We start from the raw sequence: 21,846 nt of genomic DNA, 5'->3' as shown, positions 1-21,846 counted from the left end.
TACTCGTTGTTGTTCAGTGCTACAGGTTTATATTCTAACTATTTTTTTTTTCTAATACAACTTGATTAGATGATCTAGGGGTTTTCGTACTATTGAAACCATTTAGCTTGGCTTAAGGTGGATATATCCTAACACAAGGAACCGAATCTAGCTGTCATGGGGAGTAGTCTAAAGCCTTAATTCATTAAGCGTACATAAAACTATATAATTTTACCAACCTTTCTCTTGTGTAACCTAAATTACCTACTTTAATTTAAGTAGCTCCACATAATATTATGGATGATGATCCAAACATAGCCAATAATTTACAAAGTCTGTTATTTGCATTAGTAACAATTATAGAAAATATGTCATCCTCAAGACTATAACAATTCAAGTTTACTTTATAATATTCGAAGACTTAGCTCTTATTGTTATGGACTGAACGAACTACTTAAATCCTGTCATTGCACTTAACCCATTTTGATAAATATTGTCTAAACTAAATAAATAAAAAAAAAAACCATTTCGAATAGAATGACTGATCTCGATATTAATCTTTGGCACCGTCGTTCAATTAGTTCATTATGCATGTTGCATAAGACATTTTATAATTCTGACCATCCTTTGCATTCAGATTATCCCGGACAGTTCCATCCTGTTAGTAATACTAGGCGGGCAGTTAATTCTAATAGCCAGGCCTTCTCCATCATAAGGCTCAATACTACACAGCATTCTAGAAGTTTTATTCCAGCTGTGACCAAACTGTGGAATGATCCTAATCGGGTGGTTGAATCAGTAGAATTTCAAATGTTCAAAGTTGCAGCAAATGTTTGTATGTTGAACATGCTGACATAAGTCTTTTTATAGTTTATATATGAAATATCTGTTTTGACGTTGTTACTGTTTTTAGAATGATTTATTGTTAATTTGTTCCCCTCATTTCTTTATTTCCTTTCCTCACTGGGCGATTTTTTCCCCATTGGAGCCCTTGGGCTTATAGCATCTTGCTTTTCCCATTAGGGTTGTAGCTTGGGTAATAATAATAATAATAATAATAATAATAATAATAATAATAATAATAATAATAATAATAATAATAATAATAATAATAATAATGACTTCACGACTTTAGATAATCTTGGTTGTCAATCTCCTCGACACTGTTTTGTTTACCCTTGTAACAGGTTACTTTACGGTCAGGTCCTGACGTAACCGAATACTCCGGCCGGGGCTAGACTCTGCTTTTAATTTTCTTTGTAACAGTTAGCAGTTTTCCAGGAAACATGACAACACTTGAAAGATTAATAAGATGTACCTCAAGATATCTACTGGACAGGAAGTATTACAGAAATATACGGTGTCAAAGATGTAACCTACACAGTTCATGTGGCAGGTAAGTTCATAGATTGTGTGTGGAATTGTTACTAAACCATGTACTGTATGACAGACTTCCTTATGAAGTAAGGCATTAAATTATTGCCTTATTACATAGGAGATTACTGTAAAATATTCCTAGAACTCCTTAGAGCATGTAATAAGGTAAACCACCCTATGCCAAGTCAAACTACTTGAGAGACTTACCGTATAATGTAACACCCATAGGCCTATTTACCAGTAGCTTTAATATGGCCTATGGTACCGTAAGTTAAGCAATATTTTTCTAAATATTTAAAAATTACATTATCAGGGGTGTATGTATGCTAATGGCCACTTGTATGTATGACGACGGCTGATTAATAATACGTCCAAGGGTGGTCGCAGGGGGCGTTACCCCCCATTAGCTAAGTAGGTAAGGGCACAGCTTGTAGGGTAGGTTAGGGGGGGAGAGTTTAGGTTAGTTAATATCCATATTTTATGCTCCCTGGAGGAACTGGTCGCTGACATACAAAGGCTTTCATTACCACAAGTGGCAAATGACATGGTAAATATGTATCCATGCACAGACACTATTAAATATTGAGATGTTGTTTGAGCCTGATCTGTGAAGTTGTAGGCCTACTCTTTTGTTGATTATATTCAATGTTCTTTCTCATTGAATATTATGGTGTCAGAACTGTGCCTGGGGTAAACCTATACCACAGAAATGACAAGGAATTGTGCAATACTGTCATTCCCTAAGTCCTGGATTATTCACATAAATATTGCATGACATCTCTTGCTAACCTGGTGGTTGATGCCCTTCCTTACCAATCTGTCTATCAATCCAGATCTTTGTAGGTCTTTCTCCTGTGAATTGTATACACTTCATCACCTTGTTATCCTCCATTATTTCCATGTGACCTAACCATTTCGAAACACTCGCTCATTGGCATAGCTATTCCTCATGCGATAAAATATTTCCTTCCATAGACAATTCAAGATGTCTCCCTATCTTTTACACATCTCCTGTTGCTTTGTTTCAATTATTCTGCAACTCAACCTATTCTCTCATCCTACCATCATACATTGTCTTTATTCCCAATTACCATCGATAATCAACTGCATCCATTCTCCTACAAATCCTATAAATATATAATACTCCTTCATTTTTTATTTATTTATTTTTTTTTTTTTTGTGGTGGCCTGGTGGTATCATCCTTCCCTGGTGATTGCCAGACTGGGGCTTGAGTCCCACTCAAACTCTTTAGTTCCTTTGGTCGCAGCAACCTCACTATCCTTGCGAGCTAAGGGTTGGGGATTTTGGGGACCCTATAGGTCTATCTGCTGAATCATCAGCAGCCATTGCTTGGCCCTCCTTGGTCCTAGCTTGGGTGGAGAGGGGCCTTGGGTGCTGATCATGGGTAATATGGTCAGTCTCAAGGGCACTGTCCTACGTACTTGATAGGGCAATGTTACTGTCCCCTGTCTCTGCCATTCATGAGTGCCCTTTAAACCATCATATCATTACGCAAACACACATTTCATCTACTCTGCTCTCTTGGAAACCTTTTTCCTGTTTCTAGAGCTTCATTTCACTTTCTCCTTTGGCTACTTTATCATTATCAAACACCAGTAATTCCACATTTCATTTCCAATAAAATACTCGCCCCATCATTTTACGCTTGTATTTTCTGCCATTTCCTTAGTTATCACTTCACTCCATTCAAAAAGATAAAACTACCTGTATAATGAGACATCAGACACCCTTTTTAGATCCATTATTACACAAGACCTGTCACTTTCCTGACAGAAAATATTAACATATGCTCCACTTCCTTCACAAAAACTTTATTGTTCTAACATGTACAAATTCTTTCGCTCTTTACTAAGGATATACATTTTGGCAAAAACTGAAAGTAGCCATAAAACATTTAGCGAGGTATAACCGCCTGTCGCTAGTTTATGGGGTGTAGTGTGGTGCTATACCAGCCACCCCCTCACACACGCACGTTGATATGACTGCTTTTTATTTTGGCTTGGTAGAGAACCTTTGTTCGTACTGCTCTGGCATGTGGACGAGAGTAATTGCAAACTAGTACCCCTCAGGGTTACCAGTTGGGTGATCTTTTCTAGGTGAACCTAGAAGCTGACTTTGGTCAGTCTTCTCAGTTTGCAGACTACGCTACATGTCCGCAGACTGATCTTGCTTGGTGCACTGTGGGGCTGCATTCTCATTAGTTACAGCTTAATTTTCCTTGTCCTAAACATACTCCAAATAGTTTGGCCTATTCATGGCCCATTCTCCTATTTCGTCATACACTCGACACCACTAGGATAACCGAAAATTACTTCTTCACTCCAGGGGTTAATTATTGTACTTATTGTTCAGTGGCTACTTTCCACTTGGTAAGGGTAGAAGAGATTCATTAGCTATATTAAGTAGCTCTTTTAGGAGGACGCTTCAAAATCAAACCAGTCTTGGTTAGTGCCATAATCTCTGTACCAGGATCTTCCACTGTCTTGGGCTAGAGTTCTCTTCCCTTAGGGTACACTGGGGCACACTATTCTGTGTACGTATTTAATCTCCTCACTGGGCTATTTTTTCCTATTTGAGCCCTTGGGCATATAGCATCTCGCTTTTCTAACTAGGGCTGTAGCTTAGCTGGTAATAATAGTAGTTATAATAATAGGTTTTATGGAATATTTTGTCTCTTAGTTACCGCATTGGAAAGTTATAGGCCTACATGATAAATGTTTTTATGGGTTGCAGAAGTTAGTGATATTCTTTTGGGGATTTACAGTACTTTTATAATACTTTACCATAATTAATTGTCTTTTCATCATCACATACAGTGCTCCAATATTAGGATAATTATTATGTTGTTTCTTGATGAAGGGTATAAGGAAATTTATCAAGACAACTGTATTTAAGGTGAAAGTTATTTGCTATTGTTATGGAAATTTTGTTCTGTTATCGTTGGTAACAAAGATGAATCTTTACAGGTATGCTCCAGTTAGTATGGCATATGCTTCTTATCAGTCGACCAACCCGCAGAAAATGAGTCAAGAGCCACCTGTTATTATTATGCATGGATTGTTAGGATCAAAAATGAATTGGAAATCACTTGGAAAAGCCATCAATGCCAAAACAGGAAGACTTGTAAGATTGAATAGCTTCAACCTCTGTACAATTCAAGTTGTCTTAATTGCTGGTTAAAGTAATTTTGAAAATTACAATACAGTGTACACTTTACTTTATACAGTACTGTGTATTTATTAGATAAGGAATGTTCTATAACATAAAATTGTCATATACTGTACTGTATCTGGATGATTGATTAAAGAATTAAGTATATATGGGACAAGAAACCATGTAGTTGGCAGTGTCTGATGACAGAGAAAGAAGAGATTTAGTATTCAAAGTTTGTGTACTGCTTTATTGCATAATTAGATAGTCAGAATGTCTGTTATTTGTGCATAGAGTTTGCCTTTATTATCATTGTTTAGTTATCAATTAATTTACAGGTGTTGTATTGTCTGATTGGCACAATACATTACAGTACAGTGTATTATCCTCTTTGATAACTGCTGTAATACTTTCATTGTAGCTTCTTTAGTGAACAACTTTGCTAGCAATAACTTGTAGAAATAATCATAAGTAAACCTTTCTGAAGTTCATTATCTAAAAAAGCAGCGTAAAGTAAATCTTTCTGAGGCTTATATATTATCTTTCTATATGGCTAAAATACAATTATGGGATTTTTGTATGATTTTTTAAGAAAAAATGAAGATTTATTTGTCAGCATTACAAATTGTATATTCCAGGTCTATTCAGTAGATGCTCGTAATCATGGAGATAGTCCACACACACCTGACATGAGCTATTCACTAATGGCCGAAGACCTCCTGTACTTCCTGCAGGAGAGAAGTATTGAAACAGCTGTGCTAATGGGACACAGTATGGGAGGTCGCACAATTATGGCTGCAGCTTTAATGGAGGTATGGATATGCCTTAAGGCAAACTTTTTATTTTATTTCAATGACTTTGTTTGAAGTCTCGTGATCAGTAATGAAGCATTTATAAAATCTTTTTGTTCCAACACAGAGACTTACCTCGAACTACTTTCTTAGGAGTTACCTGGAATCTCCTCTCAACCGACCAGAGTTTTGTGTAGTCTACCCTACTTCCATTTTCTGTGGGGACTAACTCAGGCGTAAGGAGAACGTGCCCTGAGGGTAATCCTGAGCTAAGTCGGCGTTAGCTTGGGTCTCGCTCGTCAGTAAGTTCTCTGGTCGCGTCGTGATACCATCATGCCGCTCTCCATTCTCTTGCGACCCTTTGTTTCCCCGACTCGTGTGTCCCACGTGGTTCCCGCGTGGTATCTCTGTGCTTTCCCTTGTGTTCTCGCGTGTTCGCGTAATTCCCTTGTGCTTCCCCAAGTGTTTTCCTTATCCTTTCCCTTCGTGCCTGTGTCTTGTGGTTTTGTGTTGTGATGGAGCAGACCCGCCGTTGTCCTGGGCCTAGAGCCGGGAAGTCGTGTGGAGCGTTCCTATCCAAGCCGGAGGTGGACCCGCATTCCCTTTGCTCTTCCTGTAGGGGTAGAGTGTGCTCGCCGACGGATACGTGCCCGGAGTGTGTTAGCTGGAGTGAGATCCAGTGGGTTCGTTTTAGCACAAAGAAGAAGTCCTCTAAACGGTCCCCCAGGAAGGCGAGCATCTCTTCGCCATTGCCGTCGCCAGGTGGAAGGTCTGACAAGGTTTCTGTTCCTTCTTCCCCTACCCAGGGTAGGGGACGAGGTAAGTACATTGCGGGGAAGGTGCTGATGGCTCTTCCCCAAGAATCTAATATTCATGATGTGGGGGTTGCTGAATCTTCACAGGCTAGTGGGGGGCCCGAAAGTGCTTTGTCTGGGGGTCTTGGAGAGACTGCCCTTGTGATTGGGGGGCACATCTCCTCCGATGACCCCATGTGGAGTAATACTATTCCTGTCTCTTCGCCCACGTCTTGGGCCTGTGTTTCAGGTACCTCAGCAGCTGATGGCGTCCAGGATAGGTTGGACTCGACGGTAGGGGAGCCCTTCGGGTGGAAGCTCCCGAAAACACCAGGTACACTGTAGGTCCCCGTTGCGGATGGAGGATGGCCTAGATTCCTGGTTCCCCAGCGTGGTGCGGCCGACCTCCCTTCCAGCCCCTCTGATGGCGGTTCCTGACTCGTTTTTGCAACCCTCGACCTCTGGAACTCAACAGTTCGCGAAGACCTCCGTTGCCCCCGCGCCCGCTCGTCGGTCAGGTTATGCAGTATTGTCGGGGTCTTCGGTCTTTTCGGAGGGTGAAGCGAGGAGGAGGCGCCGTCGGAGGAGGGAGAGATCCAGGAGAAGGCGCTCCCGTTCGAGGTCACGCTCAAGGTATAACAGAAGACGTTCCAGGTCACCGAGGAGGAAGTAGAGTACAGGAGTAGGTCCCCCAATGGTGAATGGGTCTTCGTTCCCCGCAGGAGGGTCGAGGACTTCGACGAGTTTCCGCGTTCTCCGAGCCGCCGGTCCAGAGACGGTTCTCCACGGAGGCCCTCTGCCAGGCATAAGTATGACCCTCGCAAGGAACAGAGCGAGAAGGCCTCTTCAGGTAGGCGTAAGGCCGCGAAGCTTCCGGCTCAACCCGCCCAGCGGGGGGAGCCGCGCTTTCGGACGGGCAGCCTAGTCGGGTCAGCACAGCTGACTCGGCCCTTGGACTCGCAGGGACGGCTTCCTCCGTCGGGCCAGCCCACGGAAGTCTCGTCCTCGTTGTCCAAAGACTTTTTACGGACGGTAGTCCTCGCCGACACGGCGATCCCCGTCCCGACACCCGGGTCTAGTGCGGAGGTTCCCGTCGGCACAGACCGTTACCACCACAGGGTGGTGCTCGTTGAGTCCGGGCCACAGCGACAGGTGGGGGTGCCCGTCGGCCCGTCACCTCGGACTCAGACAGAGGGTGTTGCTGGCGACAGTGAAGGTTCCCCAACCAAGGACTCGGCATATCGGAGGGTGATAGGTCTTGTACGGAGGCATCACCGGATCGAGGAGCCTGTTCCAGCCGACGAGGAACCTGTTCCAGCCGACGAGGATGCCTGGCGGTCCAGCCTTAATCGACTGATGGAGGCCCCCGTGCAGCAGAAACCCTCCCTGGCGCTGCCTGTGGCCAGGGATTTGGTCCTGGGCCGTGCCCACGTGGACAAGATTGTGGCGGGCAATGCCGAAGCCCCCAAGTCCCAGAGTTCCTCAGAGTTACTCCAGGGAATCAGGTCCCAGAGTAGGTTTTATATACCAGAAAGGCAGCAACCGGGAGCCTGGAAAATAGTCTTTTCCCTTGAGGTATTGAGTCAGGGTGCCCTGAGCCGCATCAGCCCCGATTTGTTTTTCACAGTCAGAGGCTTCGATGATGGAGGAAATGTCCAAGGACTTAGTCCACGTCGCCTCCTGGTTGGACTGGTGGGCCTCCACTCTGGTAGGTGTTCAAGCAACCTACGACTTGACAGACCCTGCGAAACAAGACCTCCTGAAGGAACTCATCATCTCCGGGAGAAAGACCTTATAGTTCCTGACTTTTCAGTCTCTTGCCTTGTCAGCCAACTGGGTGCTTAGGAAAAGGGATACGGTCTTAGCCAAGCTTTCCCGGAAAATCCCTGACAGAGAAGCAAGGGCTTTGAGGAGCCTGCCTGTGTGGGGTGACTCCCTGTTTCCGTTGAAACAGTTGGAGGAGGTCATGGAAAAGGTTCCACGACAATCCTCAGTCTCTTCGCCTTCACGCCTGGAGACTATCGAGCGGCTCCTGAGGAAGGAAGGATATTCAACAGGTACTGCAGAAAAGATATCACATTATCTGAGACGGTCTTCAGCAGCGGTCTACCAAGCAAATTGGGCTACTTTTACGAAATGGTGTGCCTCAAGAACATCAAGCCTCTCAAAGCCTCGGTCCCAGATATTGCGGATTTTCTAGTGCATCTCAGAGACGAAGTGGGCATGTCAATTCCGGCTATCAAAGGAGTCCGTGCACCCAGACCCCACTCCGTGAGGAGGCCCACTTACAGGAGGACAACATCGGATAGCCCCTCTACTTCTCATGCCTCTCCTAGCCTGACAAGGAGAGACGCTCCATCTACCTCTTGAGCTCAACCACCGCAGCCCCCCCGTAGAGGAGCCCCAGCAGCGTCTGCCTCTTTTAGGACGGCATACTCAGCATCCAGGAGAGGGCGTTCAGGCCGCTCCTCCAGAAGGAGATATAGTGGGAGGCCCCCTACTCCTGCCCAAGCCTCAGGTTGGGGGATGCCTCAGACAATTTTGGCAAGCATGGAGGGCTCACGGTGCGGAGTCCTGGACAGTATCCGTACTGAAGGAAGAGTACAGACTCCCGTTCTTAACAGAACCTCCACCTTTGATCCCAGCCAGTCTGGCGGAGTGGCTAGCACCCAAGGACCCCTTGAAGAGGGCGGCCCTTCAGGAGGAAGTTTCCACTATGATGGAGAAAGGTGCAGTGGAAGTGGTCCTACATCTGGGCTCAGGCTTCTACAGTCGTCTTTTTCTGGTGGAGAAAGCGACAGGGGGTTGGAGACCGGTGATAGATCTGTCAGCCCTCAACAAGTTTGTTTGCAAGACGGACTTCAAAATGGACACCCCGAAGTCGGTCTTGCAGTCCTTGAGGGAAGGGGACTACATGATGTCCATAGACCTCAAGGACGCATACTTTCAAATCCCGATCCACCCCCCGATCCACCCCTCAAGCAAGAAGTTTCTCCGGGTGAAGTGGGGTTCCCAGATTCTACAGTTCAAGACCCTCATCTTCGGTTTGTTAACAGCCCCCCAGGTATTCACGAGAGTCTTCACGACAGTTTCTGTGTGGGCTCACGAGCGGGGTATTCGCCTCATTCGATACCTGGACGACTGGTTACTCCTTTCCTCCTCAGAGGAAGTTTTGAAGGAGCAAGGAGTAAAAATAATTCAGTTCTGCAAGGATCTGGGTATCACGATCAACCTGGAGAAATCAAATCTGTCTTTCTCCACCAGGATGACCTACTTGGGGATGATACTGGACTCCCGACTAGTGAGGGCCTTTCCGTCAGAGGAACGGTTGAACAACCTGGAACAGATCCTCCTGCCTCTCCTTTCGAGACAACCCAGGAGAGCCAAAGACTGGCAAAGGTTAATAGGGCATATAGTGTCATTGGAGAAACTCGTTCCCCAAGGGAGGCTCAGGCTCAGGAGCATCCAATGGAACCTGAAGGGTCTCTGGAACCAAGTAGACTCGCCCTACAAATTAATCCCCGTCCTGCCGGAGACAATACCCTCCCTGGAGTGGTGGCGGTGTCAGTCGAATACTCTTGAGGGGATGCCCTTCGCAACCAAGCCTCCCGAGATGCTTCTGTTCACAGACGCCTCCAAAGAGGGGTGGGGGGCACATCTCAACAAGACAACGAGAGGAACTCGGACGGACGAGGAGAAAGGTCAGCACATCAACGTCCTAGAGATGAAGGCAGTCCGAGAAGCTTGCCTAAAGTTCGTGGATCTTCTGAGGTGAAACACAGTGGCGTTGATGTGCGACAACGCCACTATAGTAGTGTACATAAAGAAACACGTAGGTCTAAAATTGGGCCGAGTCGGAACAGATCGTGATTTCAGCAAGGTTCATTCCAGGCAAAAAGAACGTCCTAGCCGATGGCCTCAGCAGGATGGGACAAGTAGTGGGAACAGAGTGGTCCCTCCTCCCAGAAGTAGCCAGACTCATCATTCAAAAATGGGGCTCGCCGGTGATGGATCTCTTTGCAACCAGACTGAACGCACAACTCCCCGTGTTTTGTTCTCCTGTCCCAGACCCAAAGGCGGCGTTGGAAGATGCCTTTCAACACAAATGGGACAACCTCGACGTGTACGCTTTTCCCCCCTTCGCATTGATCAGGCAGGTGCTCAACAGAGTACGGACGGCCCGAAACTTAAAGATGACTTTGGTAGCGCCCTGGTGGCCGGAGAGGGAGTGGTTCGCGGATCTAAGGGACCTGGCATGTCTTCCCCCATGGCCTCTGCCCGACAGGCCAGATCTTCTACGGCAGCCACACTTCCAAAGGTTCCACGACAATCCTCAGTCTCTTCGCCTTCACGCCTGGAGACTATCGAGCGGCTCCTGAGGAAGGAAGGATATTCAACAGGTACTGCAGAAAAGATATCACATTATCTGAGACGGTCTTCAGCAGCGGTCTACCAAGCAAATTGGGCTACTTTTACGAAATGGTGTGCCTCAAGAACATCAAGCCTCTCAAAGCCTCGGTCCCAGATATTGCGGATTTTCTAGTGCATCTCAGAGACGAAGTGGGCATGTCAATTCCGGCTATCAAAGGAGTCTGTGCAGCCTTGGGCCAAGTCTTCCTTCTGAAGGGCATTAATCTGGGTGCCTCTAGGCACATTTCTATGCTCATCAGGAGCTTCGAACAAGCTTGCCCTCCGCAGGCCTCCAGGGTGCCGCAGTGGGACTTGGCAAGGGTATTGAAGATGTTAAGTGGACCGCCGTTCGAACCCCTGAAGGATATAGTGGACAGAGATCTCACTCTCAAGACGGTCTTTTTGTTGGCCTTGGCCTCTGCTTAGAGAGTAGGAGAGATCCATGGGTTGTCTTACGACATCTCTCATTCAAAGGGGTGGAGGGAAATCTCCCTCAAGTTCGTCCCTTCTTTCGTGGCAAAGACTCAGAATCCAGCGGTCTGGGAGCCTAAGTTCGAGGGCTTTTCAATGCCAGCCATTCCTAGGACAGGGAATCCAGAAGATTTGAAGTTGTGTCCCGTCCGTGCCGTTAGAAAGTACCTTGAGAGGACTGCCCATCTCCTCCCTGGTATAAAAAATCTTTTTGTCTTCACGGGTGTTAAGAAAAAGCAGGTATCTAAGAATACCATGTCCTTTGGGCTGAGACGGGTTATTGTCAGGGCCTATAATGAGGAGGGACTGCCCTTGCCAAGTAATCCCAGGCCCCATGACATTAGGGGCCTAAGTACTTCTCTAGCTTTTTAGAGGAACATGGCGGTGGGCCAGATCCTTCGAGCAGGCACCTGGTCGAATCAGTCGACCTTCACAACGCATTACCCCAAGGATTGCTCGAGGAGGTCTTTAGACGGTTTTTCTATTGGGACAGTCATCTCCGCGCTCCAAGCGATTTAACGGTGAAGCCCCAGGTACAATCGTGGATAGCAAAACCAAGAGACATAGGTTCGTTCCCTTTCACCCTTGTCCCCGTTTTTCCTTTCCCTGCTCTGAGATAACCCCACATACAAACCGAAGAAGACCCGTCTCTGCAACTTCGCCACAGGACTCAGCATCATGGGATTTTTTAAAGGGCAAGTACTTAGACACTAATATGAGCTCTTTGTGTAGTTTTCCCTACGTTTCGTTTTCCGTTATATTTTGCAACCTAGTTCACATCTAGGTTCCTGGACGTCCGGTTAGCTTGGTCTGAAGTTCAGGAAGACACTCCCACCTCCTAAAGTGTAAATCTCCTAAGAAAGTAGTTCGAGGTAAGTCTCTGTGTTGGAACAAATCACAAATTTTAAGTGATTTGTATTTTTCCTAACATACTTACTGAGAACTACTTTCGGGTAATGGCCCTCCCTACCTTCCCCGAGTGCCTTTCTGCCCTTGAAGACCTTTTGTACCATCCTAGAACTTACTGACGAGCGAGACCCAAGCTAACGCCGACCTAGCTCAGGACTACCCTCAGGGCACGTTCTCCTTACGCCCGAGTTAGTCCCCACAGAAAACGGAAGTAGGGTAGACTACACAAAACTCTGGTCGGTTGAGAGGAGATTCCAGGTAACTCCTAAGAAAGTAGTTCTCGGTAAGTATGTTAGGAAAAATACAAATTACTTGAAATTTGTGATTTTTTGAAGATACACAGATGAACTGGTATTGCTAAAGTGGAAGGTAGAGGGTTGAAAAGATTATTTATGATTTTAAAGCTACAGTGTGTATGAGAGAGTTTGATGATCAGGTCTTAAAAACATTGTCCGACAAAATTTTTTTTTTTTTTCTTCTCAGATTTCTTTTAAAGTTTGAAGGAATAGTTCTAAGTGAAATACTATTTGAAATATGCTGTGTGTTGTTTGATACATAAAGTCGGTTCTTTCGTGAGAGTTGTTCTGGTATTTTTCTCAATAAAGCATCATCATCTCCTATGCCTATTGACACAATTTTGCCAGTCATCTTTATCTTGAACTTTTAGATTAATACTTCTCCATTCATCATTTCCTAGTTCACGTTTCATAGTCCTCAGCCACGTAGGCCTTGGTCTTCCAACTCTTCTAGTGCCTTGTGGTGCCCAGTTGAAAGTTTGGTGAACTAATCTCTCTTGGGAGTGCAAAGAGCATCCCCCAAACTTCTTGATATACCCCTCACCATAATCTTATCCACATATGGCACTCGTGTAATTTCTCTTAAGGTTCTGGCACACTGAACGTGGCGAGGGTGGAGGTTGCAGGGAAGAGGTTCCCCCGGTATTTTGAAATGTAAGTTATCTTATGCGCATGGCCATACCGAACGAGCAGTAAGCCGCTAACCTCTGCCACGGCTGCCAAGCTATGAAACATGTTCTAAAAAACCGTGGCGGTTTCGCATGTCTTCACCGAAGACCACACCATTTTCCATCAGTTGCTGAAGTGGCTCGCGTTCAGTTGTTCATTTCTAGCCATAGTTACTGAAGAATTTATTGGGGAGATGTTCCGGAGAACATTTGGAGATCCTCGTAATACACTACACCAAATAATATTGTTTTAAAATAACATTGGGAAGATATAGGCAATTAATTGTAAATGGATGGCACGTTAAAATAGTGGGGGTCTTTTTCATGTATAACAACCAATTTATTAGAAAACCAGTTGAAAGTTTGGTGAACTAATCTCTCTTGGGGAGTGCGAAGAGCATGCTCAAACCATTTCCGTCTACCCCTCACCATGATCTTATCCACATATGGCACTTGAGTAATCTGTTATAGCTTCATTTCTAATCCTGTCCTGCCATTCAACTCCCAATATTCTTCTGAGGGCTTTGTTCTCAAATTACAAAACCTGTTTGATATTGTTTCATTGTTATACCATGACCGATCTCACTAAACTGATATAGCCTGTAGCTTGATTTTTATATGTAATTTCAGGCGATTTGATTTCCAAATTTTACTTAACCTAGCTATTGTCTGATCTGATTTTTCAGTCTTTCATTAAACTCCAATTCTAAAGACCCTCTATTAGAGATCATAATTCCTAAATATTTAAAAGATTCTTCCTTATTAATCCTTTCTCCTTCCACTGATACTGTACTTCATGTTCCATTGCATATTCTGTTCTCATCATCTCTTTCTTGTATTTATCTTGAGCCCGACCTCATGTGATATTTCATGCATTCTGGTAAGCAAGCTTTGCAAGTCCTGTGGTGTTTTGCCAATAAGGACAACATCATCAGCATACTGTAGGTCTGCTAATTTCTTGCTACCAGTCCAGTCCAAACCTTCTCTGCCATCCCTAACTGTTTTATGCATTACAAAATCCATGAGGAGGGTAAACAACATAGTTGACAACACATTCCCTTGAAGCACTCCACTGATTACTGGAAATTCATTAGATAGAACTCCATTATAACTTTGCACTTGCCATGCTCATGAATAGACTTAATCAAATTTACATATTTAAAAGGAACTCCATAATAACGCAGGACTCTCCACAAAATTGGCCAGTGCACACAATCCAAGGCTTTTTCATAGTCCACAAATGCCATCAAAAGTGGATTTCTATATTCTACACATTAATGTACAATATGTCTTAGAATGAAAAATTGGTCAGAACAACTTTACCTTCTCGAAATCCTGCTTGTTCATCTCTCGGTCGAGCACAACGCATAGATGACGGAGGTGTTCCTCTTTAGAGGAAGAGAACACAAATATGTCGTCCACGTAACATACACAGAAGGGGAGCTCCTCTAGGATACCAATCAAGGGACGTTGAAAAGTGGCCCCAGCATTACGAAGGCCAAAACAGGATTAATGGAAGATGTTTGTACCGAAGGGGGTATTGATGGCAGTCTTGGGGATGTCTTCTGGGTTTATGGGCACCTAATAATATCCCTTCAGGAGGTCGAGCAGGGAGAAAACCTTTGCTTTGTGCAAGTAGTAGGTCACGTTGGTGATGTTTGGGAAGGGGTTGTGATCTGGTTCTGTTTGTATGTTCAGGCGCCTGTAATCCCTACATATACGCAGAATGCCATATTTCTTCAGGATGATGTATAAGGATGACAACCATGGGGTTGAGGCCTTTTGGCAAAGGCTCATTTCTTCCATTTTGCCGAACATTTGTGTAGCGGCTGCCAAACAATCCAGTGACAGACGTCTGATTCTGGCAAAAACATTTGGGGCCCCATCGTCTTGATATGGTGATAAATACCATGTTTAGCAGGAATCCTTGGAATTTGACAAAGTTCCTGGTGGAAAACTTCCATGTACGAGGTGAGGAGGTGGGCATAGGCATCTGTGGGTGTGCTGATGTGGAGAGTTAGGTCGTAGGGCCAGGTTGGAGATGTGGAGAGAAGTACAAATCAGAGTTGACTAAGCGACTGTGAACAACAACCTTTAGTTGGAAATGTGAGAGGAAGTCAACACCAATGCTTGGCAATGTGGCGTCAGCCACGAGAAACATCCAATTATATATGGTGCTTCCAAACGATAATGTGAGGGTATCATAACCGTGCGTGGGTATCGCAGATTTGTTGGCAGCTACCAGGCGGATGTCAGCAGACTTAGACATGCTACGTTATGTCCTGGAGAGTGGCCTTGGCAGGAGAGAATGGCAAGCACCTGTGTCTACCAAAAATTGCATGCTTGTACCTGCATGATGTAAAAAGAAAATATTAGTGATGGGAGACCACTGCCACAAGCGATGGCCTACTTGCAAGTTTTTTGGCCACTAACAACTATTCGCACATTTCTTTGTAGCAGCCCTGAATTTCGAGTAGTAGTAGCAGCATAACTACGGCCAATGGACATCAGTAAGTGGCTGGAGAGGTCGTTGGTTGGGGCGTAAGCGGGGGATGGTATATGTGGGTGGTGGGCAGCTTTGTCACCGCTCCGGCACATCACAGGGTGGGTGTCTTTGTCCTACCGCATTCACGTCGGCTTTGGTAGATGTTGAATAGTTGTCCAATAGTTGTCCACTTCGTGAGGAGCGGAGGCATTGATGGAGGTCTTGAAGGTGGTGAAGTGGCAGTCCATAAGGGCAATAACTTTGGTCATCAGGTCCTTCATGGGCAAAATATTGACATTGGGGATAGCAGCACGTACAGGTTCGGGTAGGCGCCGTACCCAAAGGGCACAAAGTAGATTCACTTCACGAAGAGAACTGCCTGCGGTAAGTTGCATGCAAGCAATACTGGTCATTCCCGAGGGTGGGCAAACCATTTTGGTTCCCAACATTTGTTGAGAGAGCTAAAAAAGTTTTGCTTTGTGTGCAGCCGGTGATGGTGAGTACTGCTCTAGGAAGTGTGATTTGAGGGCATCTTACATTATTGGTGTGTCACCTTGCTTGCATAGCCAATTGGAGATTTCCCTGAAAGTGTCCTCGGGGATCGCCGCAAGAACGTAATCTGCTTTGGTGCTTGACTGAGTCAGGCCCTTGATGCAAAACTGGACTTCAGCATGCTGGGTGATTGATTGATTTAATGTCAGAAAACTTTAAATCAAACAATCGATCACTCAGCACGCTGGAACCAGGCAAACGCTTCTATGCTGACAAAGGACGGTAGTTTCAGGGATGTAGCATTGATAGTAGAGTCAGTGTTGGAAGGCTGCATCATCAGACAGTAAGACACATCAGTGAGGGAAAAGGCGGGAGGGAGCTAGACACTCCGGTGGTCACCAGTATGTGAGCGGGAAGTTAGGTGATAGCTAAGAGACCGCGTAAATGCAACTAACTTTATTTCGACGGACCATGAGGTTACTGTATATACAACCTATTCCAAGGAAGAACGGTACAAAATTTTAAACTCAGTGGTGCAAGAACATACAGGCTTAACGGGGCCGGCCGGCTAATGCCGTTTTTTAAGGACAGGACTTTGACATTCATACCCCTTAATAAGGTGACTTAGGACATCTCCGGACTTCACAAAATGTATAGGATTTTTGCCTCTGACCTTTGGTTTTGCGATGCCAGGGTGATATATCCTGAAAATGAGTGTTTTTCTAATTCTATCTCCTCCCTTGATAATATTAAGACGGGGGATTACTGCTCTTTATAGACCTGATGTAGCCCTCTAATCAAATGAAGTTTTTTTTTTTAATAAGTATTTTTTTTTGCTAGATATGAATTTTTTCATTATGGTGAAAAAGTATACCCTAAAAATCAGGAAAAAAATTAAGAATAAAAATATGAATAAAAAATTGAATAAAAGAGCAACCTTTGATGATTTTATAATTACTTTCTAAGCTATATATCAAATTTTAATGCTATATCTTTAAAACTATGGGAGAAGATAGAATTTGAAGGTCAATAAGTATAGTTTTGAGATACAGGCATTCAAAGTTTTTCTTTGCATTTTTACAAAGACATCACCTCGGAACTTACAGAATTGGCATCGGTCTTCTATGATATCTGGACGACTGGCTGATTCTAGCAGACTTGGTGAAATCCCTTCTTCAACACCGAGACACACATTTGAGGGTTTGCCAAGATTTGGGGATCATGGTAAACCTCTAGAAGCTGTCTCTGCTTCCCTCTCAAGGACTGGTATACTTAAGATAATGAGGCTGAGGAAGGTTGCAAGACCATTCCTCAGATGAGAAGAACTCCCTGCCCAGAGGTGGTGGTGTCTCCTTGGGCATCTATCATCCCTGGTACGTCTAGTTCCCAACGGCCGCCTCAGGATTCGATCTCTCTAATGGCGGCTAAAGTCCAACTAGAATCAGTCCAACGATTCCCCGGACGTTCTAGTTCCTATGGGACTGGAAGAACAGATGGACCTTGGATAGTGGGTGGCAGACTAGAATTGCTCAAGGGCGTCAACCTTCTCATCCTCCCTCCGGACTTGATGCTCTTTTCAGATGCATCAAAAGAAGGGTTGGGAGGCCACATGCTGCACCACACAGCCTGAAGCTTATGGTCACAGTCTGAAGGGTACCAGCACATAAATCTCTTAGAAATGAAAGCAGCCTTCCTGGCCCTTCAACAGTTCCTGGCGGGTTACTCGGTGGTTTTAATGAGTGACAACTTCACAGTAGTGGCTTACATCAACAAACAAGGCGGTACCTTTTCGCAGCCCTATCCCATCTGGCAGTAGGGATCCTGAGATGGGCAGAAGAAAACTCGGTAATCCTATCAGCAAGCTTCATTCCGGGCAAAAGGAATGTGCTCGCGGACAACCTGAGCAGAGCGACTCGGATAGTGGGGTCCGAGTGATCTTTGAATCATCAAGTACCCAACAAAGTCCCAACTTTTTGGGGTTCCCCGACTGTGGACCTGTTTGCGACGTCCTGAATTTCAGGCTCCTGCTTTACTGCTCCCCAATCCCGGATCCCTAGCCTCTCTAGCAAGACGCATTCCAACAACTGTGGGACAAAATCGACGTTTATGCCTTTCCCCCATTCAATCTAATGAGAAGAGTACTCAACAAGATCAGAACATCGGTCAATCGTGATGACTCATAGCTCCACTATAGCATCATGCGGAAAGTTTCCCGTTTATTTTGCAGGTCCCAAGTTCATTGACGTGGCACTAAATCCCTATCCTCCTCCAACACGTCGACCAAGAGCTCATGATGTCGGGTATTGCTACATCACTGGCTTTCAAACGAAACTACTTTGTGATGCAGCTACTACAAGCAGGCGTGTGGAAGCGTCAGACGACCTTTACCTCCCATTACCTGCAAGATGTAACCCACAGGAACATGGAAACTTTCCACGAGTCCTGTGGTGACTGCACAAAAACCGGTTTAACACCTCTAGCTCTTTGATGGACATAGCAGAGGGTTGAGGGCAAAGGAATTTGAGATATAACCTCAAAAGAATTTCAGCAGCTCGCCCCCGAGTGTCGGCACTCTTCGTCAGCACTGGGAAGGTCAAAGAAGGATTGCCAAGAGCATGATCTCAGCAGGGATTCACAAGGCCAAAGACTGGGCTTTGAATCCTTATCCTTCTCCTAAGACAAGGAGATCTAGAGCCCACGACATTAGGGGTATTGCTCCATCTCTAGAGTTTAAGAAGAAGTACTCTGTGACGCAGGTCTTTCAAGCGGGTGTAGGAGTGTCAAACGATCTTCACCGTCCACTAACTGCAAGATGTGACCCACAGGAACATGGAGATGTTCTCCATTGGCCCTATGGTGGCTTTGCAACAAGTGGTTTAAATACCTCAAGCTCCTCAAGTAGCAGATGGTTGAGGGCAAAGGTTACCTGGGATTAGCCTGGGATGAATGTTTAAGAATGAATGGCTCCTTTCTTTCATCTTCCCCTCCATTGGGAACATAACCTACGACCCTCTGCAAACCTCGCCTATCTGCAGGTAAAACCATTTCCCTTGTGTATCCTAGTATAGAAATGATACTTGTTACATCCCCATACCACTAGCAAGGTGGTATTGGGTAATGTCTTTGGTACATTCTAAGATCCCTATGTCTTTGAGAACTCTTACCTATACCATCACATTGCTAGTATCCCAAACACACAGATTGCTCAGGCCGCTGACCGTGTGTCTCATGGAATTTAGCAAAGTGTAAGAGTTTTTACCTGTTGCGTGTGGAGCACGTACGTAAAAAATCCCAGGTCAAATACCAAAGAAAGTTGGTTCTGACTTCCACCCTCTTATGGAGTGAGTCATCCCTATAAATAGTGATGGGTTTGTATTTAGTGTCAGAACAAGTGACAAATTTGAAAGTAATTTGTATCTTTCCTTACAATACAAACCTGTATCTATTTATACAGATGGCCCCGCTATCACCTGTCCCCATTGAAGTTGTACCTGCAACCTGCAATCAAAAGTGACAACACAATACACGTGTGTGAGTGAGTGGGGTATCGGGCTGCTACCCCCCCCCCCCCCCCCCCTCCCCGCCAACTGGCAGGCTGGTAATTATATCTCGCTAAAACTCTTATAGCTTGTCTTCCAGCTTTGCCAAAAGTATAATCCTTATGAATAGCTACAGCTTTGTATTGTTAAGAAAAGTACAAATTAATATCACATTTGTCATTTCAAATTGTATATTACATGATAGTGAATTATTTGTCACATACTGTACCTATAGTTTGTGTCGTAATGTCATTTTTTGATGCAGAAATCTGTTTAGAGGTAGCAAAGTAATCTTAAGAAATAGCCATATACTCGTAGTTATTGATTATAATAAAAGTTATTGTTTTTCAGCCGAGCATTGTTGACAAGCTAATTGTTTTAGACATTTCTCCACTGAGCACATCAAGCAGTATATCATCCCTTCCATTATTTGTTGAAATTATGAGGCGAGTGCAAGTTCCTTCGGATCTCAACATGCCCCAAGCAAGATCTTATGTAGATGATGTGCTTTCGACAGTTGTACCGGTGAGTGCAGTATTCCTCAAATAAATGGAGATAACTTAGAATTTCTGGCTATTATGTATTTACTTCGTTAAATATTTATTTGGTGAGGTGATTTCCATGTGATTGTTTTACAGTTTCGGGATATTTTTTGTCAAAGCTCATGCTTTTTACTCCCTTTTGGTTTCCACAAGTAGTATTTACTTTTGAGCTAAGCATACTAAGAAAACATTTAATGGAATTTTGAAAATACAGTACAGTGTTTTATGGGCAGTAATTTTAATTCATTTTTTTAGGGAATATTTTGCATGAGGATTTTACATTACTAATGATTAGTTCAAAGCATAACTATGCTAATGATGTGAGTTATTCATAACTAATTTTAGTAATGTATTAGTATATTATATCGGAGCTAAACAACCTAGCAGTGGTGCAACACAAAGGTTTGTTCCGTAACCGAAATACAAACCACGCTATTTACAAAGGGTTATTACTTTTAGCGTAGCTGAAATGGCGAGCCATTAGAATTTAACGAGGGTGTATTACCCCCGCGCTAGTTAGCGGGGGGGTAGGGGAGTGGTAGCTAGCTACCCCTCCTCCCCCTCACACACAGGTGAATACCCACTTTCACTTTTGGCTCGGACTGTGACAGACGTCTCTGTCTTGGTCCTCGCTTGGCAGCCATTGTCTGTTTTGTCTTTACTTAATCGCTTACTTTTCTTTTACTCAATATATATGTAAACATGTTTTCATGTTTGTATATATATTTGAGTATAGAAATAAGTAAGTTTCCTTTTCAGATGTGTGTGTGTAGTGTACGATATCTACGTGGAGGCCTCGGCAGTTAGGCCACCACGGCCTAATTTTATGGGTTGCGATCGAGTTTGACTTCGGTCTTTCTCTCTCTCTCTCTCTTGAGGTCGTTCACCCTTTTACTATGTTTTACTACGCCCTTGTAGCTTCCTTCCCGTGTGGGTGGGGTTGCTACGCCGTACATTTTGTCTCAATTAGTTTATGAATCTAATTGTAGTTGTTAATTTTTCAGCTTGTAGAACGATTCCTTTCGGGGTTTTCGTTTTTTTCTTTAGTGTTCATTCATTTTTAAATTACATAATTACATAGTTACATAATTATAATTGTTATAATTCTGTTTTGGTTACAGCTCTCCTTCCGCGAGTGTAAGTGGTTGTGAGGGCACGTGCCTGTTGTGTAATTCTTGTTCCTTTTCCTCGGGATTCCTCTTCGGAGCCTTCCCGGGGGAATGAATGTGTACTAATATTATTTGTTTTATTTTTTTACAGTTACCGATCTAGTTCGTTTCTGTAATATAGCAACGGTGTGAGCTGTCTGGTTGAGTCCTGGGGATTCGGCTGTTGCTGCCTCCCCCCTTGTATTGTCGTCAGGGGCGTGTCTCCTTCTACTGGTAGTACTCCCGTGTCGACGGACAGCTCTCCAGTTCATTTTAGAACAGTCAGGAGGCTTGCCTCCTTGGGCGGATAACTTTCCTTCCGAGGGAAGTTTTTTCCTGTCCAGGCTTGAGCTTTTCCTCTTTTGGGGGGTTCTTCTCTTGCCTTTTTTTCGTGCGACTATGCTCTTGGTGCTGAGCGGTCGCACCTGCAGTTTCGCTCAAGGGGCTGGGCAACTGCAGGAGCTCCTCTTCGGAGGATTGCCCCTTTTAGGTCACTGGCTGACCAGTCTCTTCCACGAAGTGTTTCTCTTTCGTTCGCGAGAGAGTACACTCATAGAGACTCCTCTTCGGAGGTTTCTTCTGTTGCTGTTGCTGTTGGCCTCCCTCGCCGTAAGGCCCTCCGTCCGCCTCGTCGTAAGGGCCTCTCATCTCCCTATAAGGGTGCTTGAGGCGCCTTTTTGAATCTCCGTTTGCAGCCTACAACTTCTTTTTCTCGATCTTCCGTCTTGGTGCAGATGGACAGCAGTCTAATCTCGTCTTCCGACGGGCAACGG

At 44.7% G+C, this 21,846-nt stretch overlaps 1 protein-coding gene across 2 annotated transcripts in view; it reads left to right on the top strand.

The window, feature by feature from the left end:
- The first annotated feature begins 1,192 nt into the window (after positions 1-1,192).
- LOC137653492 (sn-1-specific diacylglycerol lipase ABHD11-like) overlaps positions 1,193-21,846 on the top strand; it is a 91,566-nt gene continuing 70,912 nt past the window's right edge. For both annotated transcript variants that reach the window (XM_068386941.1, XM_068386940.1), the window contains exons 1-4: positions 1,193-1,375; positions 4,345-4,501; positions 5,167-5,340; positions 19,735-19,908. In XM_068386941.1, the coding sequence (XP_068243042.1) occupies positions 1,266-1,375; positions 4,345-4,501; positions 5,167-5,340; positions 19,735-19,908 (615 nt within the window). In that variant the 5' untranslated portion in view covers positions 1,193-1,265. The remainder of the gene's footprint in view (positions 1,376-4,344; positions 4,502-5,166; positions 5,341-19,734; positions 19,909-21,846) is intronic.

This window comes from Palaemon carinicauda, chromosome 14, assembly GCF_036898095.1.
Source record: "Palaemon carinicauda isolate YSFRI2023 chromosome 14, ASM3689809v2, whole genome shotgun sequence".
Taxonomy (NCBI): domain Eukaryota; kingdom Metazoa; phylum Arthropoda; class Malacostraca; order Decapoda; family Palaemonidae; genus Palaemon; species Palaemon carinicauda.
The sequence above is the reverse complement of the archived record's forward strand: the minus strand, read 5'-3'. Positions and strand labels throughout refer to the sequence as shown.